Below are 24,589 nucleotides of genomic sequence, written 5' to 3'. Positions count from 1 at the left end.
CTCCAACTGCCACCGTTTTATTTATTAAGATTTCTAAATGAAAATTCCAACATAATGTCTAATTAATCTCCACTGCATTGCAAACTTGGCAGAGCAACCAAAAACTGAAAACTTAAGTGGAATATAATAACTTGGTTTCTGCAAACAGCTCAATGACAGATAAGTGTACAGTCTTTTCTGCGAGCTCACACGTTTCAGGAAATGCAGTGAATAATCCGCAGCCATGGCCATGCATACAGATTGAACTTTTGGGTCCATAAAAAGATAAGGATGACACGAGTCTGCCGAGGATTCAGAAACAGTAGCACTGACAATATATGTAGGCCTAATCATTATTAATATCCTGGTGAGTGACAGCAGCAGCAATATTAGCCAAAGTACATTTTCCACAAGACTCGAGTTACAAAGTTTTATACGTGAAAAGGCCAACATGTCGCCCACTTAATGCTAGCAGAAATCTCCTGTCTTCCAGTCCAGAGCAGCATAAGTTGGTATGTTCGTGAAAAAAAAGTCTAAAAATACATATTTGGGGTCTTCTCTTCGGGCTGGAGGTCGAAGTTTAGCCTCTTTTTGTGCGTTGTTTTGTCGCCTTTCACACGGAAACGTTAGTGTTTGTGTTTGGATGCTGGAGGGCGCGAGCCGGAGGTCAGGGTCGGAGTGTTGCAGCGCGAGACGACAAGCAGGGCAAAAATGGGTCGATGTCTCGCGCTTTGTTCCGCACTCAATAGTCTGCGGACTGCGCGTGAACTCTGAGACCCGCCGCTGTCTGGAGGACACGAAGAAGAAGAGGAAGAAGAAGAAGAAGAAGAAGCGACACTCCCACTACTCACAAATATCTGCTAAAATCTTAATTCACAATTTGGGTCCGGTCCGGTAAGAATTTGTGCTGAAATGTTGTGTTTTTATCTACACAAAAGTGCCTGACTGAGGCTGTTTGTCGTGTCTTTTCCACGTATTTTCACATGTGAGCTTGTGCATATGGTGTCTCACCACAGAAAAATTATTCCGGTTATTTTCGGCTCAAGCTCGAGGCCATATCACAATTTCTCCCCCAAAGACACACGTTCACGGTCTCAGCTTTTCTCGTCAACAGAAACGTGTAAACTATAACTAAAGAGTGACCAGGCAAGGAAAAGAGGAAACTTTCTGTTATGGTTTTTTTTTTTTTTTTTTTTTTTTTTTAAATTTTGAGTCTTCAATTTTCGAGGTTTTGGTTTGTCTCGAGTCTAAAACAATGCGGTGTTAAATCTTCTGAGTTGGTTCAAAATGACTGCAAAAACCCGACTGAAGAGTCAACCAGAGCGCACATGTTTAATATCATTGTTCCGCCAGAGAATAAAAGTTCTCGACGAGAACCAAACAAAGCGGTGAGTATCAGTATGAGTGGAAATTTTCAGTTGGCAAATTAATATTTAAATTCAATGTTATGCGCTCACAGGTGTGTGTCTGCGAACAATCAGAGCTGAGGAGCGGAACTATCCGTTTTGTAACCAACACTTTGCGCACAGTGCATGCAGGAGGAGAAGGCAGCCCTCTCCACCTGCACGGGTTGAAGCTGTAGCTCTGTGTGTCTGCACCTGCTGCTGCTGCTCCAGTGTTTCAGTCCGTGCGTAATGCGTAAAGAGCACCGTGCGTAACAGGTGTATACCGACTGAGGAGACAAGTTTGGAGGAACTCTCACAAGGGCTCTCTGGAAGACCCAGAAAAGACACTGAACAAAAATACGCTTAATGAAAAATTTTTCTCTTATTCCTGAGTTAATCAAAAGAGAGCAAAACGTGCGCTGGCTTTTACGCATAGCTAGACTGTAATTTAATGTTACCCACCAACGTCCAGAGCTATCAACGGGGTGTGTGCCAGAGGAAATGAATCTAACATAAAAGAGGGAAAGACTGAGAGAGGGAGAGCGGGGCGGGGGCGGGAAAGTTTAGTAAAGTGGAACTTGGTAACAGATGCGAGTGAGGGGGGCGCGGCCCTGCAGGGAAGGGTGGAGGTTGCATGTCGTGTGTATGTATGCGTGGCCGCGCATGCTAATACGTGTTCGTGCGCGCGCGTGCGAATTGCATTGGTGTGTGCGAGCTCGTGCAGGAAAAGGACAGGACATGAGCGCACATTGAGAGAGCGGCTCTTTTACTCGGCGTGATCATTTCACGCTTCCCCCCGAAGCCTTTTTTCCACCTAAAGCGTTTAGTTGCAGCTGACTGAGCACTTGCAGGGAGTGCAATAGGGAGCGGAAGGGTCGAATTATTTCAACCTACAACTCGCCCCAAAAGTACTGTAGGACGAAAGAAAAAAAGAGAGAGGGAGAAGAGAAAACAGTGCCAGAGAGGGAGAGAGAGAGGGAGAGAGAGAGAGAGAGAGAGGAAGATAGGGAGACCCTGGAAAAAGTTTTTTGTTCTTTTCCTTTTTTTCCTCCCTCCATCGCCTCCCCCTGTTCTAACCGGGTAACATGGACCAGGGGCCCAAGAGTCCTGCACTGCGGCTGGGGAGAGCAGGTAGGGTCGCACCGGCTCACTCGAGCTTAATTTCACTTTTATGAAGAGTTGAACTTAGCTTGTTGTCGAGGGAACTCTTCTTGTGGTGTTTGTCCGTTTTTGTTTTTGTTTTTTTTGATGTAGTGAAAGTTTAAAAGTTGTGGAACTTATTTATGGATATGTAAGCTATTGCAAATGTTTCCTTTTTGACTTTTCGGTGGTGTATTGAGTTATTTGAAGTATTACAAAGTTTTCTGAAGTTGCCCTGGATGACGAAAAATAGGAAAAGCTTAAGTATAAACTCACTTTAAGAATTTTTGTCTTTAGTTTGTAACTTTTTTGATGAAACATTCCACTCAGGTTGATCATCTGGTTTAATCCTCATTTTTGCTGTAATCAAGAAAGTCGTTAGACTTTAATTAAAACTGGAGTAAATGTGTATATTTTTTTTAATGTGGGGTTTATATTTTTGCTAGTTTGAAATATAATTAACTGTGATGTCAGTAAAGGCTTTTTAAAGACTTTTTTAAATTATATTTTTTCACATTTGAAATGTTTGGCACTGTGTGCTGCAGAAAGTGACTGAACTTGTTGGTTTTGTGAGTCATTGTGTGTCAGTTAGACTAGTTGGTCAGTGCACCATAACCTGCGAGGAACATTAATACCAAGAGTGATCTTAATAATAAAAATCACAGTGCATTTGGAAAAGCTCGTGGCTGCTATGTGCGGTTTTCATGTTTGTTAAATGTCTGTGTTAAACAAAAACCGGCCAGATGGTTCTTTGAGATGATGATGTGGAAGTTCTTTGCTTTGTTTTATAGTTTGCGCACAGTAGTTGACGACCGTTGAAAAAAATATCTGCCTCCTTGACGGTTTTCTTGGTGTCTCCATTACTTTATTCAACAGGTTAATCTCCTATAGACCTATTCATAAAACAGCGGGGTCTGGTACAGCAATGGATCAGGCCATCGACCTTGTTATGGCACCCAATGGATATCACATCATTTCATATTGCTGCCCGCTGTGTCTGCATTGATAAAACGTCGTTTGTCATTAAGAAACTGTGGGCAGGTGATCAGCCTCTTTGAACGGGAAATGCTTGCGCTTCATGCAGCCTCTTCTCCGGAAAAGCAAACACCTGATTTAGTGATGCCCCTGCTAGCTTACTACTGAGTTTATTGCAATGAACGCATAGTGGATGTTTAAAACATTTTTGGAACAATATTTTACAATAGGTTCAACTACGTTAAGTGATGTTTTACACGTCATTTTCGTAATATTGTGACAAGGAAGTGTGTTCAGAACCCAACACCTTGTCTCATAATAGAAATAAATTAGCTTGTGCCCGGCCTTCTATGGAAATTTCTCTTCCAACGATGCCAGTGGTCTGTAAGACAAATAATGCCTCCTTTGCAGCCTTTTGTGGAGTGGGCCTAACTCCTGATAAAGCAATGGGATTTGTAGCAATTGGATAATAACCTTTTTAACCACTGAGGAAATCAGAGTTTAAAGGAGGCCCTCCCCCGTTGATGTGTAAAGTCTTTAGGGCCCAGGGCCTATACCTACAGCCTCTCCATTTCCTGACACTTTAAAATACGTGCTCGGGGTACAAAGGGGAATCAGCGAGAATGAACGTGGATCTAATCAGGCCTCCTCTGTTCCCGCCCTGCAGGTTGGCAGTGCGTAAAAGCGCGTTCTTTGCAAAGAGCAGGGCCGCTGTTTGTGTGGGGGCAGCAAGCTACGTTAAATTATTAATAATGAAAACAATTAGACGTAGCTCACATCTGCTATGATCCATTAATGATTTTATTTTAAAAAATTTTTTTTGCATAAGCTTTCCAAAAATGTGACATCCTTCTTATGTCAATTCTAACAATAAAATAAAGGTACATTTAGATCCCTGTCCATATCTACTGTGGGGACAAGCCTCTTTTGTGTGTCCAAACTGTATGAAAACCGCGATTCGTGGCTATTCAGGCTTCGTGCAGCTTTCATTTTCTGATAAGGAGTATTTGATTCTCCATTCCTAAAAGTCTTTGCTAAAACGCGTACTAAAGCCTGCAGAATACAAGTCAAATAGATGCTGCGCCAGTGCGCAGCGAACACCAAGAGAAGCTGCGATAGAGGGAGAGAGAGATGGAGGATGGAAGACAGAAAGGGAGGGGAGAAAGAGAGAGAGAGAGAGAGAGATGACCTCACATGGCACATAGCCTACATTCGTTTTGACCTCAAGTGCCCCATCGTAACACAGAACATGAGCCGATATAATGACCAGCAAGGGCCGTATATTCCACCTGACAGATGACAGACTGGTCTTTACTTGCTTTATCAAAGAGCCAAATGATTACAAATAAGTCCATCTGATCAGGCCTCTGCATGGAAGAAGGAAGCAGTCAGTGATTTACCTGCTCGGCTCCGCCTCGAGACTTTCCTGCAGTCCATATATTTTATTTATTAGTTATGACTTTTATATTTTATAAGCAAATGGAAACTTAAGAAGAGATACGGGAGCTTTCTCATTATGTTTACAGTCAGCGGGCGTGTAATAAACGAGCTGGTAGAGTTAACATGCGCTATTAATTTTTCATTGCTTTTTCGTTTCGAGGCTCGGGCGTAAAAAAGCAAAACAGCCGAAGCTTTCATGGTGAATGGAGGGAAGGGGAAAGGGAGAGGAGGAAAGAAAGATGGAGCACTTAAACAACAACATTGGCTCCAATTTGCCTCCAAATGATTATCACAGCTCAACCACATTCTTACTAATGTTTAAGAAAGTATACAGACCCTCTTCCTCCTCCTCCCCCACGACCCTCCCATCCTCCCATTTCCAACACTGGAGAGGTAATGAAATATGGTAATGGATTTGGATCCCCGGATTAAAGTCGTCCTACCCTGATGGAAGTTTTCTCCAAATTTCCAACCCTAAAGCAACAACAATTTGTATACATGATTGATTGTGTTTGGATTTTTTAATTGCTTATGTATTTAATTTGCAAATCGGAGAGACAAGAACGACGGCTGCAATTTACTTCTGTGAGGAAGAGAAGCGCTCGTGTCTATATCTCAATAAATAAATTTTAAAAAACACAGACTGGCTGCAGAGAAGAACAAATATGATTGAAACAATAAAATATATTTTAAAAACCGCAAAATGTGATATGATTGTGGGTTTGAGTCTCTGTTTGGAGAATCCAAGAGCCAAATATTCTGCTCTGGCAATGCAAAATATTATTTATTTAATTTTATAAATGTATGTGAAGAGGGGAAAAACAGAAGTTTCCTTTTTTGAAAATATGCACTTTGTGTTATGTATTTAAAAATGCCAAGTAGTCTACGAATTTCTCACTTTACAGAGTATTTTCTTGCAGCAGTATCTCTGCCATTGTCAGTCTACATTTGGTCATTTCGTTCTTGTGTGGCCTAAATTCAGGCCTAAAGGTTGATTACACACGATCCAACTCTTTCTCTATTGTTTTTAATCACATCTTAGTCTATCTGATTTTATCCTCTTTTAATAGAAAAATGGCAAAACAAAATCCAAATTAAGCAGGTTTGCTGTCTGCCAGGTTTGCATGAGGCCTTATAATTGATGAGTGTTCAGTAAAGAGATGTGAAATATGAATGAGGATTAGTGGGAATGTTGGAAATGGGGTTTACTGTCAGTGGATTAAAGGGCACGAACATGGAATCAATGAAGATTCATGAAACCACATTTAGTGCTGAAGATATTGGTTCAGACAAACAGCCAATGTTTCAGTGGTCCTGTGTGTCTCGGATTAACAGGTTTTTGGGGGTTTTTTTGGTCAGTTTGGGACTCCAGTGGATTGCTTGGAGGACTGTTAACTTCCAGCATGCTGATAGTAAAGTTCCTGTACATGTCTTGTATTTGCAAGTGTGTGTATCTGCGTGCACGTGCGTGTGCGTAAGGACACATTGTCCAAGGCTGAACGCCCCCTCGTGGTTTCTCTAGTAAACATCGGTAGTAAGACGACTTCAAACATAAAGGAGGAAAACCACCGGAATTCAGCTTTTTCTAACATTAATTTACATGGACAATAGTTCTATTATTCTATAATACTCTTTTCTAAACAACAACTCGAGAGTGTGGCTTTTTTTGTAGGATTTAAAGTAGTTTTTGGGGCACTGAGGGCTTCAAAAATGAGCCAGTTTAATACTCAGAGCAGAAATGCACATTATGGAAGTAGGAATCTAAAGAAACCAATGATGCAGACGAAGAAATTTTCAAATATAAAAATCAGAAAATTACACAAAACTCAATAATATCGTACACTGACCTTTTCAGAAACAGATGTATTGCCTTGAGGTACATCAAGCACGTAAGTCTTTTGAGGATAAACCTGAAAAAGTGAGGAAAATAAGGTAAACGTTGTGGATGCTGTTTATTGAACCACTGCGAACAACAACTTGCCAAATTACGCCAAATGTAGTATGTTTAATGGTGCTGTTCTATAGGGAGAAATGCTCTCCAGTATAGCCTCTAAATGTGTCTAATCTAAGGGTTAATATGTGCAGTGTATATATATATATATATATATATATATATATATATATATATATATATATATATATATATATATATATATATGCACCGAGGAGCTAAAATGATTAAATGTCGAGAAACAGGAAGAAGGGAAATAACACTTTTTAATTTGGCTCATGCTTTAGGCTATTTGTGTGGTTAATATTACAGGGGCGAGGCTTTGATATGCCCTCTCAAATCAGGTGGGACGCACATGTATTGAATCCCCCCCTCTCACAGTTTGGAGTGTAAATGCGGAGCTCGCCAATTGCATTTCATTAAAAAGCACCTCCGTTTGGATCCGCAATCAATTAGTTAATGAGTGGCAATGCATGTTTCATAGGTTGTCTCCCAATTCTCCCCAAGCTAAAGATTTATAACATTGTGCTGAAGGATGGAGGGAAATACAGAAATTATGCAGGGCCAATTGTTTTCATAATACTTGACAACTCTGGCCAAAAGATGGTTCACAGAATTGAAAGATTTTTGGAAATTTTGACTTAAATGCGTTTCATAAAAATGCTGCGGGCCTACAAAAGCTACCTTTTCCTTAATATATTTTTTTTTACTTTTCTTACAGCTACCAATAATACAGAAAGATGGACAACTGCAGTTTGAGTTCTTGAGTATTTATAAAGCCTTGCTGCAACTAAGCCTCATTTTTAGTAATACTCAATTAATTAGCCATTTAATATTGACATGAATAAATTGAGCGCAAATGGGTATAAAGGCATTAGGTTTTTTACTTCGTTAATTGAAATTAAACATACGATCATCTACTCCCCGAGCCGAGCGTCGCCTCGCCGCGCATCCTCATTGGCGGGCGGACAAAGCATGCGGGGCGTCATTGGCCCACGGGATTCGCCGCGGCCAATCACAGTCAAGCCCCGCCCGGTTCCGCCTGGGGTTGGCGGTGACGTGGCGGCGGGACTCGCGTCGTGATTGGCTGAGCTCCCCGTGAGTGACGTGCGGCTGGCCGGCGCGTGTAGGTTAGGGTTCCAGGGGGTTGGGAGCGCGGGCGCTGTCCGCACGAGAGCAGGTCCTGAAACGCGCCGTGCGCCACCGTGGAGTCAGGCAGGCGCAGGCAGCTGTTCACCGTACAGGTCAGAGAAGCCCGTCTGTGCGCACATTTACACCGCAAGCGTTTGGCGTCCAGTGGCTTCCAGCGCGGAGAAAAAGTGCCGTTTTTAATTTTTTTTTGGGACTGGACTGTTCCCTTTTGCTCCGTCTCCAAAAACTCACAACATAAACCGGGAGTCCTGCAGCAGTGAGTCCTGGTCCACACAGTGACCAAGAGCTGCTTCTCGTTCATACAAGCAAGACAACATCTCTCAACTCAGCTCCAGTAGTTTTTACTCCAACCAGAGAGTGACTTTTTTAATATATTTTTTGCTGCGTAATTTTCGTTTTTTTTTCTTCTTCTTCTTTTTTGGCACGGTGGGATATGAGACTTCAAGATGTGAGCAGTCATCCGCGCTCACTCGCTTTATTGAGGGGAGATAACCAAGTGTTCATGTGAGACCAACTGCTGGGGACGATTTATGACAAGAAGAAATGTGCAGAAAAGAACCCGGAGCAAAAACACACCCAACAGTGGATCTGTAACGAATATTTCCCCCCCCTTTCAGCTCAGTTTTTTAACTTATTTTTATTTTTGTATTTTGAAATATTTCTGCACAGACTGAGAGGAGAAAGTTGAGCCTCCATCGGTTCAGGGGTCACGGTCAGCGGACCGAGAAGGAGAGAAAAGAGGGAAGGCTACTTTGTTCTGCCTTTTTTCTTTCCTCTTTGAAACTGTTGCATTTTTTACGTCTTGGGACTGGTAGCAGCTTGGTGTTGACGAGCAGCTGAAGGAATGAGCACCACCGCTGTCGTTTCCCTCCTCTGGTTTCGGAGACGCCTGAACAGAGCCGCTGGTGTGTCCCGTCCCCATGAGGAGGGGGCCCGTCTCTGATTCGCATTTTTTGGCACCATTTCTTTCTTCCCTTTCACCTGCAAATCTCCACTTTTCGATGTTTTGATATCGTTTTTATGAGTTCAACTCAAAGCGCACCGTGTCACATTTTCAATCAGTTAAATTTTCGTTGTTTAAATTAGGCATAAAAAAGTTTTGTTTTGTTTTTTGAAGGGAACTGGCAGCCTTGCGCTTTTTCATTCATTGGAGGTCACGGTTTGTCAGTATATAGTGGCCGACTGAAGCGGGGCGTCCGGTGGCATTTTTCAGTCCCCTCACCGGGGCCCTGCAGCTCAACCGTAGCGATGGAGATTCACTGTAAGCACGACCCGTTTGCGGCAATGCACAGTAAGTTTATACGTTTATAATTTCCTCCATCTGCACGATCCCATCTGCCCTGAACCAAGCCAACCCCCAGACCACCAAGTCATAATAAGCACGCACCATACACTGCATTCTTTTGAGTCTTAAAGTCTGTTTTTTATTGTATCCGACTGATACTATAACAAAAGCAAACAAATTTTAAAAACTGCATTTAAATAAAAGAGAACTCGCATTTCGCTCACAGAAACCAGCCTGTTCCAGGATGTTTGCAAAAATGTTTAAATGTTAAATCTTTACTTGAAGAAGCTGAAATCATTTCTCAAAAATCTCAAAACAGTCTGAAAGTAAATTTGTGGTGCAAATAAATTTGGCCTCCATTTACTGGCGCATGTAGGCATATTTTTCTGAAAAAAAAAACAAACACAAATGTTTACTCCTCTAAACTGCTTTTAATGTGGATATTTTTTGCAGTGTTTCAACCGTGAATATATACAAATCTTTAAGCTGAAATAATTCATTTTGGATTTTTCTCCCATTTCTGCATTTGATGTTTATACAAGCAATTGCCTTTTCAATGTCTTATCATTGTAGTTTTTAAATGCTCACAGTGAATGTCGAGCAGGTGTACACTGACTTGAGTTATGCATGGGATGAAACGCTGAGGCGATTTTGTGAATCGTGTGGTGAAATGTAGGCGATGTAGGCCTGCTTTGTGTTGTGTTTGTTGCTGCTTTGTGACGGACGGTTTGCTGTGTTTTCCTCCTTTGAAGGGAAGACGAGGTGCAGGGGTCAGAGAGGGGGAAAGAGAGTGAGGGAGAGAGATATGGGGGAGAGAGAGAGAGAGCGAGAGAGACCCACTGGGGTAACAAAGTACGACTAAAAGCCGAACTTGATCCAGAAACAGTAACAGTGGTTCTAAGTCAGACAGACACACAGTGCGCACTTTACGCACAAACTGAGCACTTTACACACAGGTGCAGACTGAGATATGCGCAGGTTTTATGATAATAACAGCAATAATGAATCTCAGGTTCAACTCAGCCTCAGTTTCTTGCTCGAGGACACTTCAGCTGAGCAGCTCCAGGCAGGGCCATGCATGCATATAAAAGGGGGACACAACTTGGTCACTCAGTCGTGACATGGCGGCCCCTGCTTTGTTTTTTCACTTCACTTTGCCCCCCCCCAAAAAACTGGCTACCTCCCCTCTCACTGACCTATAGAAATAGCCTGTATGTGTGTCAATGATGGAAAACCAGCACTTTAAATTTTCATAGTTCTAAAAATTTAAAGGAAAACCTGCTCTATAATCAGGCAATAGGTCCTATTGACTGTATGGCACAGCTAACTAAACTCCTATATCTAACTAATGGAATTATTCTAATACGCTCAGATACAGTCAACACCAGGGATTGGCTGTGGAGGCCCAAATACAGAGCAAACAATGAAATAAAAAAACTTTACGTGTACTTTAAACAAGCTGAGATTATGCACATTTTTATATATAAATGTGATCCTCATATTCGCAACCTGCAGTGTGGCTGCGCATGTTATATTTTGTCTTTGCGCTCAAAACTCCAATAAAACGTCCCTACAAGCATTTCAGCGCGTAATAGATTATGCATTCTATATTTTATTGCACTTTAGTCCCGGAGAGAACGCGTGTTATGTGACTGACAGAGGTTCCCACGGTGTGTTATCCTGCAGGATTAAAAAAAAAAGAAAAGAAAACCGCACACGCGCGCGCGCGCGCGCACACACACACACACACACACACACACACACACACACACACACACACACACACACACACACACACACACACACACACACACACACACACACACTCGTCCAAAAGCTAGAACGAATCACGTTTCCTCTTCCCTGCCGTTTCACCAAAGGCAATGATCCGCGGTGCTGACGGTAACAGCGGAGCTAAAGTTATATATGTCAAAGCCCGGAGACGCTTTAAAACGATTACACCCAAAAAATGTCAAAGGTAGAGAGAGAGAGAGGTCGGGACGAATCGACTGTGACGCGTGGAAATGTTGTTGCGCGAGTTTGGATGTGCGCTTTGTGCCTCTGCGTGTGTGTGTGTGTGTGTGTGTGTGTGTGTGTGTGTGTGTGTGTATAAGAGTTTCATAAAACAGCCTGAAGTCCACGAGTGTGTGTGGTACGGAGTTTAAATAGTGTCTTTAAAGCGGAATTCTAAAGTGTCGCGTTTTGTTCCATATAAAACGAGGTTATTTAGTGTTTCGCAGCACAAATTTACGCACCGAGTGTGCAGCTGTGTGCTCACACCATATGTAGTTTTATTTTTAAAAATCTGATTGTTATCCCTACAGAGAGGCTGCCCTATTATTTTTTGTTGCACATCCCAAATTACTTTCATTTTGGGAATAACCGTATTTCATAAAGCTGGTGGGAAAAGTGAATATGTGATATAATTCGTAAAACAGCCTCCTGATTGCAACTTTGCTAACTTTAAAGAGTCATTTCTACCACGAGCAACCATATATAGCGGGGATATTTTAAAAATCTAAGGCAGGTAATTGTGATGATAATGAGCTGAATTTCATAATCACGTATTGTAATGGTAATGGAGGCATGCTGAATATTAAGCAGGCGAGGCTGTGGCCTACCTTAGTGGCTTACGTAGAAAATATAAGTGCGACTCTGAAGATAGAACAATTGCAGACAATATGTGGGGGGAAAATGCATCAGTCCTAAACCAACAGACTGAATCAAAGCTTTATCCTGATCAGTGTCACAGAAAAATGAACTAGAAAATAAAATTTATAAATTCTCACATTTTTTACGACTTCTTCTCTTGGGAATCTCTGCAAAACAGACTGATTATTTATTAACAAGCTTCCCAGAGCCGCTTTTCCTCGACAAAATATTAATTATGTGTCAGTCCACGAAAAGAAAACACAGAATAACTGCATGCGTCCAAAACGCCTGTCTGGCGCATCTCACAGATCTGTTCAGTGTTTGTTCAAGCAAATTTGCTTCATCTGTATTCTCGCAAGCAACTTTCCAAACAGGTTTCCAGTCAAAAGTAATTTCTAAATGTTTTTTTTCTTTCTTTTTTTTTCCAAGACAGAGAACAGACGGGGGGGGGGGACCGGTGGCGTTTTTGTTGCGATTTCTCTTTTGCTTTATTTTTGAACCGTCAGGCCGTGACAAGGCAGATGAGAGATGTGAGAGAGAGAGAGAGAGAGAGAGAGAGAGAGAGAGAGGTTGGTGGACAGAAGGGAAGAGAGAAGGGAGAGAGAGACACTGAGGAATGCAGCGGGAAGAGAGAGACAGAAGCCTAATGGACCTTATTTTCTGGATGGGGGAGCTCGAATATATTCTCCTTTATCTCTGTATTTTTTCCTCCCGGAAACAGTGAATCAATCAAACAGTTAAGGAGGTGCTGGGCTCTTAGGTCAGCTCCTATAAAGGGTAAATAAATAAAATACAACAGGGATGCATAATGACCACTGGTCCCCTGACTGTCTCTGTCCCTCTCTGATTCAGGAGGATGAAAATGAAGCTGCTGCCTCTGCCAATGCTTTGCCCCTCTAGAGACTCAAGGTTCGGCTTTTATAGAAAGACCCTTTAAAGCCAAGACCCCTAATTTGGCAAAATCTTTGTTACTAATTTGCAACAAAACCTCCTGAGCTAGCCCGTGTTGATTGAATTTCTAGGAGCAAGTGGTTAATTTGTTTGGTCAATGGGATGAATTGTTGGACTTCAGTCACTAAACTCACCCAGCTGCAAGGGAACGTCACATTCTTCAGTGCTTTAACTTCACCTATTTCCAAATTATTATTTTCAGTCGTCTGTCCACAAGAAAGGGAGTAGTTTCTTATAAAAATTCTATAAAAACGATTTTTGTGTATTTTCTTGCTCTCCTCTGCTTTATCATGATAAAACCTGTGAGCTATAATTTAGCTCTGGGCCAGCATCGTTCCTAATGCCTAAAACATGGCATAAAGCCTCAAAATGAGAACTTGTATGACTTATTCAGAGAATTATACTACAGTGGCCGATAAACAAATGCCTTCATAGAATGTGTAAGTTTTTGTCCCTATCAGTATTTATAGGCTTGGAAAATAAATTTCAAACACATAATCCCCATAGCCTACCCCAAGAATAGCGAGAGTCTGAACGCCTAATGCCAACAGTAAATACACAGATAAGTGAATAAATAGTTATCTGGCGGTTTTTGTAGGTCACAAGTCATTCCTCTCCATCTCTTTACAAAGCAAGCCGTATTTCATGCCCTGGCCCAGATAGGAAGGGTGAAAGGAACCATTTCATTTACTCTTATCTGAGAAAGAGGGAGAGGGAGGCAGAGAGAGAGAGAGAGAGAGTCTTCTCTGCAGATACCTGTGGCGAGGACGACGTACCACAGTAGGCTTCTCCAAACGACCCTGCAAAAATTGTGCTTTCATTCACCGAGAGGTTTCAGGAAATAATAATAAAGAGAGGAGGGAGGAATAATACCTTTGCACAACTATACAAAGCAGTCACAGAGAGGGAGCGTTACAGACCTGAATTTGTCCATGTAGGTCAGCAGGCCCTTTCTTGCTTTGAGGAATATCTGAAAATGCATGTGTGTGTGTGTGTGTGTGTGTGTGTGTGTGTGTGTGTGTATCTTCTTACTGCATTAACTGAATGGGACATGAAGTCACAGGAATCAGTCGGCGGATTGCTTCTTTATTACAAAAACAGTTGAATTTAAGGGTCCTCTGTTAAAGCATTGACTATGAGCATCTGCTGCATGTTATTTATTACTTCTTTCTGCTCACAAAATTTCTAATAAACACATAAAATGTATTAAATTCTTGTTAAAAAGTGAGGCCAGCAGCTTTAGACTGGAGTGGTTCCAGTGAATGGAGCGTCCAAGGATAGAGGATGTACAGGAAATAAAGCCCTTTGGAGCAAATTGTGATTCGGGAGCTTTATAAATGAAGCTGTTTTGGCTCCTTATTGGGTACATAAGGTGCTAAGAGTTCACAGTACACATTATTAATATCAGAGACTATCAGCAGGCGCACTGGAAGCCAGCAAGTTGTCATCATTCATGGAATACCAAGTAGACCGTACTTCTTATTTTTAATTTGCAAAACACCAATAAAGAGAGCTGCAAAACCATACATCTACATGGCATGTAATTAGTGATAACCTTACCAGAGCCCAGGTGACTTGAGTCCACTATCCAGCCCTTGCCAGCTCTAGAAGAGATGCTTGATACAAAATCCAGCTCAACAAAAGGAAACCGTGCCAAACTACCACACATAATAAAAGCAGAAAGAAACTTATAGACATATACTACTTATAAAAACAAGAGACTTGTGTCAGGAAGGATTTTCTGGTTTATTTGACTTAGCTGATTTATTTGTGTAAGTAAGATTTATAATTTCAAATTCCTAAAGTTGGGGGACTTGTGAGGGGTAGAGTGTAAACAGGATAGTTGAAATTAAAACAGCAGAAGTGCAGACTTTAAATCCCAAGTATGTGTGACGCTCCACAAATGCTGGATTGTACATTTTTCCATATACAGCAACTCAATATCATTTGCATTTACGCCCTCAAAATGTGTTAAAAGTTGCAGTCTCTGAAAGTTCATTGCTCCAGTTTGCAATGCAGCATTTCTGTTATAAATTTGTGGCATCCAAACCTAAGGTGGCATCATCAGGGTTGTTTTTTCAGGCTGAAACAAACTGCACTTACACACTGTATTTACAACTTACTGTCATGAATGAACTAATTCTGATGGGTAAAATCAGCACAATTCACCTTAAATGCACCAATCTGACGACTCGCACAACCAACTTCAATCTGAAAATTTAAAATACATATTCCCTAGGCTAGTGGAGAGCTCCTTTGATTGAACAGATTTGATGCTAAACAATTAATTCTTTGATTGAGCTGATGTGATTATATTGTCTTTAAAGTTCACACTGGTTGTTAAATTTCCTACCATTCAGTCTTTGAGCCTTGGTTGAGCGTCAGCCAATAGGGGCATTGCATAAATAGATATTGCTCTGTCTATATATTGCTGTCTTTCGTAAAGAGCGATTGCTTTTCAAATTGTGCTGTCTGCAGCTGGCGTCTGCATAATGAGGCTTCTTCTATCTGAAAAAAAAAAAAGTAGTATGGAAGAGAGTGACCATCCACATTAGCCGTTTGGAAATAGCTTTGTTTGATTTCACAGAGTGAGACTCTCTAGACTTCACATTTTGCTATTTATCTGTCACGCATTGACCTATTTATATTTAAGCTGGAGAAAACTGTGTGTTTCTTTATTTTATGCTGGTGGGGAGAAGGCGAGGACAGGGGGACAGGTTCAGGGGGACAGCTTGGTGTTTTAGGGGGTATCCCTGCTGGGGTTATGTGTTTAAAATCTATTACCCCCACAGCTAGGATTAGTGTCTGTGAGAGAGTGTGTGTGTGTTTCCCCTAAAGACGTAATCACTATGGTAATACAAAAGCCAGTGGATTAAATGGTAGAGAAATTCTGGTTGATTTATACTGCGCCTTTGGTGAGATACATACATGCACAGTATATACATACACATAGGATTTCGAGGAGGGAGCAAGAGTGTTGCCCAAATAGTCTTTCTGTCTTGCTCACAGTTTCTAACTCAGTGTTTCAGCTGGCGGATGTAGCGGTTAACACTGTCTCCTCAAATCAAGAAGTTGTTGGGTTCTGACCCGACCCAGCTCACCGGAGCCTTCAGAGTTTGCAAATGTATAAATGTGGTCGTCTTTTTAATGTGGAGTTCTGTGCAAATGCTTCCTGCTGACCTGCTCAGAATGTATTAGTGGATGCTTGGATGAGCTCCATAACAGGATAACTGCTGTAGAAACTAGATGAATGCAGACAAGATGTATAAATATAAATCAACTTGCTTATATGCTCTTCCCCCCTAACTCAGAGCCATTTTCTATTTATTGTCCAGACTCCTTTGCTGCTGCTGCTGTTTTAATCAGTCGGTCAAAAATGGAAATTTCTCAGGCAGCTTTCTAATTGGCAGCTATGATCTTCTGTGCTTTATAGCTACCGTTGAAGAATTTTTAAAAATGTAATAATAATCCCGCTACATGAAGATTATTCTGTTGTGTAAAGGTTCAGCTTGACTTCTGTTCTAGTGCTGTATATATCAGCCTAGCTGTCTTTCATTCATTTCCTCCATAACTTTCATCCCTCAGGGGGAATATTAGTGGTATCTTTCACTAAGGGGCCAGTGCAAGGCCTTGGTCAATAATTAATTGAAATCCCTTCATTTACTCGAAATCTTTGCTTAGCTTGCCACTGGTGAAATTGGGCAAAGTTTGCACTTTGGAATAGTCCGAGTTGTATTATTATGCTGAGCAGGATAAATCAGTGACAGGAGGGAAATCAGATGTATTTGAGATAGTAAATTAACTCCAGCTGAGAGATGGTAGCTCAGAAAGTGTGGCTGTTACCATTTCCTAACCAAGACAATAAACCATACATCTTGTAGGTATTGTACATGTTTTCAGTATTGATCTCTGATTCAAGGAAGCTAATAATGTCAGAATGTGGTTTTTACCAACACAGAAACAATAGTTTAACTGAGAGAGAACAGGTGGCATTAAAACAGAGAAAGTGGGATCTAGATACTGACTGACTGGACAGATCCTGACCAAAACCAGTAATTCTAACCTGCCCCTTAACAAGGTTTTGTTTTTTGTTTTTTTACCTCCAGCTGCTTCAGTGTAGCTGTTAACATTCGCCATCTGAGGACTGCAATTGCACTGAGCTGTTTTTGTGTGTCAGCGTTGATATTAAGTCAATCTCTCACTGAAAACAGCTATGATTGTTTTGGAAAAGTCGAGTTAGCTGAGATCCAATATTTACAACGCTGTCCTACAATTCAAATTATTTCATACTAACAATCTGATTGGATGAATAAAGAAGTAAATAAAGAAGTTTTTATTATTGCTCTTTATCACTGGGCCCTTTATATTTTTGCGCATGTACAAGTCTTCTAAGATTGTCTCATCACTGCATCATCAACCTGCATGTAAATAATCTTACCTTTGCTTTAAATTAATGTAAACTGTTGTAATTTAATGCTACCTTCTGCTCTCAATGACTGGAGCCAAGTCACAACATTTTTGTATCTCACTCATCCTTGGCCTAGTTCTGATCCATCTCAAACTGTGTCTGCTCGCTCACCTCTAGGACATGGTGGAGTCAACCAGCTTGGAGGTGTGTTTGTAAATGGCAGGCCCCTCCCAGATGTAGTTCGACAGCGAATAGTAGAACTTGCCCATCAAGGCGTTCGGCCCTGTGACATCTCACGCCAGCTACGAGTCAGCCATGGATGCGTCAGCAAGATACTGGGCAGGTAAAAGGCACACAAACACCTGCACGTGTATTTGGACAATCCTGAGAACGCACACAGTAGCACTGGGTGTGCTGTGAACAGATGGTAGAGGAAAAATGTCAACCTCCTTACACCATTATCTATTTTCAACACTGTGCTTTTTTGCATTAAGTGGAACTTTAAAGTGCTGCGGTATGAAACAGGACTAAAAAAACGTACGCACCCGTTTCAGTTTTGGGTCATTACTGTGGTTTTTTGACATCGGGGAAAATGAACACACACAGACTGGCTGAGAATTTGTCAAAGAGATGCTCTTCTAAGGTCACACTTAGTGTCAATTCTACTGTTTTCTCCAACATAAACAAGTTCATTTTCGCTTGCCTCTTCGTTTACCTGTCTCACTCTGTTCTCTGGTGCTCTTTTCTTGCCTTTTCGCCTTCCTCTCTCCCCTCTGTAATCCTGTATTTCTCATCCGACCCCTCTCAATATTTGTCTCTCCTCACCCCCCTTTTCTCTCTCTCGCTGTCTGTCTCTCCCTCTGCCTTTTCAAAGCTAAATTCAAGAGTAAATCCCTGCTCGTTCCGTCCCCCAGAGAAGAAAGGGGGACAAAAGGGAAAAGATTCATCACTTTTTGGAATTAGCATCAAAATGAAAGTGGCACCATATTTCTGCACCCCAAAAAAAAAAAAAAAGACAGAGGGAGATGGAGAAAGACAAGAACAAGGGACACAATCAAAAGGGAAAAGGCGTGTTAAAGAAGAAGAGTGCAGGAAAAAGAAAAAATGAATGAGAGACAGAGAGACCATTTGTGGGGACGGAGGGGAAGGATTAGCTGCAGCGACCCTCAGCTATATCAAAAAATATGTTGCTCATTGTTCTCCCATGCCTCTCTTCCTCTCTCTCCCTCTCTCTTGCTCTCTGTCTTCCTCTCTCTCTCTCTCTCTCTCTCCCTCTCTCTCCCCTTTCCTGGCCGTTCAACTCACTGAAGCGTTACCGTGAGGGGGGAGGAGAGGGGATCGAGGGATGGAAGGAGGGAGGGAGGGAGGGTTGTTTTATCCTCTCCTCTCTGTCTCTCTGGTGCCAGCAGAACAAAAACACCAACTCTACCACCCTGTGTGTTTGTGTGTGTCTTCAGTGAGTGTGTGTGTGTGTGTGTGTGTGTGTGTGTGTGTGTGTATTGGCTCATCGTTGTGCAGATATCAATAACCACGCTCGTTTATTCACCAATGATTCAGCTGTGAATAATTTAAATAGTTTTCCATTTGAAAATAGATTGTTTTTCCTTTAGCTGTGTTTATACTCCAGCTGTGAATAGTCAAAATGCGCACACGCACATATGCGCAACACGCACGCACACACACACACACACACACACACACACACACACACACACACACACACACACACACACACACACACAAGAAGAAAGACAAGGAAGTGCACATTTACAGGAACTCACATCTTCACGGAAAGGATTACTCTTCCGTACAGTGGAGAGAGAGAGAGAGAAGAGAGCAGCAGCAGGTTTAAGACTGACTGACAGCTTGCATCCACACACAGCATCCCCCCTTTTCTGCAAGCTGTGTAGCGCATTTGCTGTCCTCCCACCCCCTGCCTCCGTGCCCCTTCTGCATGCAAATACATTCATGAAATAGCCATGGTGGACACCAAACGCCTGAATCCGTGTGTCTGAGTGTGTGTGCATCAGTGCCACCCTCTCCCCACCTCTGTGTCACAATGTGAGATTGCTTAAGAAAACAGCAGCCGTTCGAAGGACGAGCCGGGCGTCAGAAATATTTTGTGACAGGTGTTTGAGCGTAATACATTTACATTTAGCTGTTTAGCTGACACTTGTATCTGCAGCAGCATCGAATAACTGCAGCATTATGTAACTGGCAGTGAGAGTTTTATTTCACCTTTATTCGACAAGGTAAGTCCAAGAGAGATCTTCTTTCATGAGGATGAACTAACCAAATCAGTCAAACACACAAGATAATACTAAAGGAGTCAAAATTAAAAAGGCCACAAAGATGCTGTCATTTACCTAAATTTGATCATTTCAACCAGCTGAATGAAGTAACTGACAAGAGCCAAAATTTGTCTTTCCAAACTCCATCCAAACATTACGGACATTCAGCAACAATATTTGTCAGCACGGTATTTAGATGAAAAGTAGACACTGCCAGTTATAGGGCAGTTTTAATTTCAAGCCCACCTTAATGTAACAGCCACATGTCTATATGCTACATAAAGACTGACGCTGTTTTGTCTGCTTTAATCATTCCTACTTGCAGTGAGGTGCTTCCTTGCAAAAATATGGGGTGAGTGACAAAATCCACGGTCCACGTTTGCAAAAAAGTATCCTAATGTTCAGCTCATATGAGGCTTCAGCAATTTGAGTTACGCAAATCAAGAGAGAGTTTATTGTCTTTTAAGTGTGAAATTCCACAGAAAATATTCCATTGCTAAACTGCTGTGGATGGATATACAGAGAGAGGGTATTTCACACTACAAAGGTTGTGACTTTGAAGCCACCAAATCATTTTAGCTTTTGGATAAATTAAAGAAAGCTTATTTGCATAGAATCACCATTGATCACTTCATTTTGTCAATATGGACAGCATGAACATTAACGGCCAACAATAGGTTTAAATCAACATGTATTGACTTGAAAGCATGAGAGTCTGTATATCTCATAAGAAATGAGACACAAGACAGGAGGATCAATTGCAAGTGTAGAAGCCGGTAGAATGTGAGGTGTTTTTTGAAGAGTTTGAATTTAAGCCAGAAAGAAGTCCTGGCCGCAGAGGGAAGGTCATTCCTCCTCTGGAGAGCTCAGAGGGAAAAGAGTTGAGGCTGAGTGGAACAATGTTCAAATCACCACCAGGAGAGGTGAACTAAAGGGGCAGTGAAACAGAAGGGTGTTTTTATGTCATATGCTGGTTGTCTGGAGTTCAGATCTGCTGAGTTTAGCAATGAAGCAGATCTCTATATAATTATTTCAAGAGTTTTGATGCTGCCCTGCCCGTCATGATTTGATTTCAGTTGTTCCATTTACCGGCTTTACCAGCCATAGAAAGAGGAATCAAACAGAAAAAATGTGTCTCTTAAAGGGTAAGACCAAAAATATTCTTCTTGTTTTCTTGTCATCAGCAAATCCCACGAAAAGACCAAAGTCACGATTTGATCCTATGATATACTGTCTGTGCAGCCAAGGCCTGATATATCATATTCCTCAGAGCTCTTGACCTCATTTGTTGTCCGTAAACTGTTGAAGTCAGAGAAAGATGCCACATTGTTGCACAGAGTGGCATGTTATTTCGTGGTAGACACTGCAGTTTGCTCTGATTTGAACCCACATACATGCTTTGCTGCTGTAAATATTCACAAGAGCACAAATCCGCCCCTACTACACAAAGTGAGCGACAATAAGGAAAACTGTAGAACAGCACCAGCCTCAGCTTTTACGAAACAATTGAACTAATTCATTCATTCTTATTTACGTGGGAGTTGATTGTTTTTGCACAATCACCTGCAATAAATATATACTGTCAGATGTGGTCGCAGTCATGACTATAAACTATAACTTCATTCAACTCCTCTGCCTCATGTTCCTTTCATGCTGTTTTTGCATAAAAAAAAATATTACTTTGCATATTTTTAATTTAAAATGATTAATTTCAAGTTAGCCAGAATTTTTTTAAGCAATTAAAACACCTCGTGGAAACAATATAAAATTACAATGACAGATAATTGAAAACAGAATACACTGATTAAATCTGCTTGTATTCTCTGCCTCTAGTATTTCTACAACATCCATGAGTTTTCTTTTCTAACAAATTTATTCTATGCTTTATTTGATAGGTACTATGAAACGGGAAGTATCCGCCCCGGGGTAATCGGGGGATCCAAACCAAAGGTTGCTACACCCAAAGTGGTCGACAAGATCGCCGATTACAAACGCCAAAACCCCACCATGTTTGCCTGGGAGATCCGGGACAGGCTCCTGGCCGAGAGAGTTTGTGACAACGACAGCGTCCCCAGCGTCAGCTCCATCAACAGGTACCACCGTCCAAGTGATCCCAGTGTTTGTTTGAGTATTAACTTATAGCAACAGGTACTGAGCGTAGGTAGAGCACAGAGCAATATAATACTGCGTTTTATGTGGGTGTGTTTGTGTGTGTGTGAGTTGGGGAGTGGAAAGGAGAATAGCAAAGAGGCCCCAGCCTCCATATGTATGAAGTGGCTGCAGCTCAGTGGTTCAACACGATGGTACAATGACAACCCTTTCCCCTGAGCATAGAGGCAGAGAGAGAGGGAGGGATAGTGAAATAAGAGAGAGAAGGAGAGAGCAAAAGAGGCAGACAAAAGGGAAAGAAGGTGTGGGTGAGGAAAGAAACAGACACAAAAGGGAAGGAAAGAAAGGAAAAGGAGGAAAGGAAATGAGAGGAGAGGAAAAGAGGGAGGAAAGGAAGAGAAAGGAAAGGAAAGAGGAAGAAAAGGCTTGCATGAGCAGCCAAGCAGGAAGTGTGAGGCCCCTCTGCCATGTCAGCCTGCCTCAGCCACTTCACACCACACACACACACACACACACACACACACACACACACACACACACACACACACACACACACACACACACACACACACACACACACACACACACACCAGACACAACACCATGCATGCACACAATCACACACAACCGCGCACACACCGTTTTGCTCCCACGATGGTCATGTTCTCACTGTCACTCAGAGTCTCTCTCACACACACTCACACAATCCACTTCACACACTCTAATATCTCCTCTCTCCTCCTGCAGGATCATTCGGACTAAGGTTCAGCAGCAGCCCGGTCAAACGGGCTCAGTGTCGGCTCACAACTTAGGTAGGTCACTGCTACGAAATCCTGTTTCCAACTGTCAAAGCAAATTTTACAGGAAAGCCGTTTTTGTGTGAATCTCTCCAGAGCGGAGCTTGTGTGCCGAGCAACAAAACGTATTAAAATTCTGGACCTTTGCCGGTGTAGACACACATGGTGAGATGCGATGTGCCACAAAGTTCATCGCTTGAATGCAAAATTATAGTTAGCTAATGAAATGCAGGTCTTTGCTTGTTCCGTTTTCTACTGAATAGGAGCATTTGGGTGTATTACTGGGGCGTTTGGGAAAGTGAGGGTTGCCTGATGGTCGGGTTTGTTTCGCTTCTATTGACAAATTTAGAGCTGCTGAAGCGCAATAATGTCGCCAAAAAGGAGGTGCCATATTCCAAATAACAATAATAAACATCATGAATGCTGTTGGAGCTTACAGCATCAAACCATTCCATTCTAAACAAAACTCCAGACAATGTTTCTGTAACAGTTTTTGGTCACAATTCCCTCCTAAACGGGGGTCTAAAACAGCTTAATGATTATCAAGTGCATAAACATCATGAAAATAGAGTATTTCTATTCACATATTCAAGATTAACATTGCACAGAAGGGACAACTACTAGACCCTCAGGGGGTACAAAAGCCCATATTTACTGATGTGTCACTAGGTACGTAGTTAACTGTTCTGTTGTTTAGGAATATGCATCAATAAATCACACAATTAACTGAAATGAGGCCTTCAAACAAGTCCTGCATTATTATTATTATTAGTGATCTAGTTTACTGTCCAGTGATCGCCTTTATAAAGAATAATTTCATCTCTTTATATTATTATAAATGTTTATCTTCTATCTGAAATAGAAACCATCCATCCATCCATCCATTATCTATACACCGCTCAATTCTCATTAGGGTCACAGGGGGCTACAGTCTATCCCAGCTGACTTAGGGTGAAGACAGGGGACACCCTGGACAGGTCGCCAGCCTATCGCAGATGAAACAGAAACCACCTCAGTGATTTGATTTATCTGTCTTCTTCTGGACAGCTGCATAATCCAAATCTGTAAATAATGAGGATCTTATTAAATAGCTGTCGTTTTGAACTTAATAAACTAAAAAAAATATCCCATAACCTTTGCTCGGATTGATGTCTCGATGCTCATTTGTGGTCAATTACCATGCTACAGGCTGCATCAATGTACAGTTTCCATTTCAGCTATGACTGAAACATTATATCCTTTAATTCGATGAATATCTCAGAGTACAAATAAATACGGCAGCCTTTCTCTCCTCCCTACTTTGCCCTGCAGTGGATTGTGTTTCGGTGTCTCTCATATCTTCATAATCGCACATTGTCTATTAATCTAAATTAATTTCACACACACTGCTCCCTGACTCCTGCCTTTTACTCACATTTAGGAGACGCACACACACCCACATGCATACACACCTAGACGCACCGAGGAACACGCGCACACACACGTGCACGCTTACAGATTACACAGATAAATGGGTCCCACTCCCAGGCGGAAAATTGAACATTTGGATTTGCAGAATAAAAGCGTTACGTTCTGATAAAAAAAAAAAGAGTGAAAAGAAAGAGAAAGGAAAATCAGATAATTGAAGTGCTAAATCAAGTGATGGGAAAAGGAGGGATATGCATTCATTATACCCTCCTTGTCGTTAGCGAAGGAGTAGCGGCTGGGAGGGACTTTGATCCTCTGGTCTGCCTCTGTGTTGTTTTTTTTTCTTTCTTATTCCCTTTTCGGTCTTGTCTTTCTGTGTTTGGGGGGTCTGCTGGGAGAGAGGATTAGGATGTCTGTCTCCACACCTTTCTGTCCCTCCTGGGATACCATACTGTCACTCAGCCCCACGTCCGCTTACAGGGGCATAGATAAGGGACCAAGGAGTGAGTGACTGTATGTTTCAGTCTGTGTGCGTGTGTGTCAGGAGGTTGCAGTGTGTGTGTGTGTGTGTGTGTGTGTGTGTGTCAGTGAAGCAGTGACAAGTATGTCGCTGTGTCGCCCAGCGAGGAACTTGTCTCCTCCAGGGGGAAGATTAGAGGAAGAGACA

The 24,589-nt window shown here is 41.9% G+C and overlaps 1 protein-coding gene across 5 annotated transcripts in view; it reads left to right on the top strand.

The window, feature by feature from the left end:
• The first annotated feature begins 1,996 nt into the window (after positions 1-1,996).
• The window catches only part of pax5 (paired box 5), a 62,205-nt gene continuing 39,612 nt past the window's right edge, over positions 1,997-24,589 (top strand). For 3 of the 5 annotated variants that reach the window (XM_023269190.3, XM_055010362.1, XM_035947661.2), the window contains exons 1-4: positions 8,023-9,313; positions 17,496-17,661; positions 21,505-21,702; positions 22,466-22,530. In XM_023269190.3, coding sequence (XP_023124958.1) covers positions 9,271-9,313; positions 17,496-17,661; positions 21,505-21,702; positions 22,466-22,530 — 472 coding nt within the window. In that variant the 5' untranslated portion in view covers positions 8,023-9,270. Of the gene's footprint in view, positions 2,496-8,022; positions 9,314-17,495; positions 17,662-21,504; positions 21,703-22,465; positions 22,531-24,589 lie in introns of those variants that run through there. The other 2 variants (XM_035947660.2, XM_023269189.3) reach the window with 2 other exon arrangements.

Source organism: Amphiprion ocellaris, chromosome 4, assembly GCF_022539595.1.
Source record: "Amphiprion ocellaris isolate individual 3 ecotype Okinawa chromosome 4, ASM2253959v1, whole genome shotgun sequence".
NCBI lineage: Eukaryota > Metazoa > Chordata > Actinopteri > Pomacentridae > Amphiprion > Amphiprion ocellaris.
The sequence above is the reverse complement of the archived record's forward strand: the minus strand, read 5'-3'. Positions and strand labels throughout refer to the sequence as shown.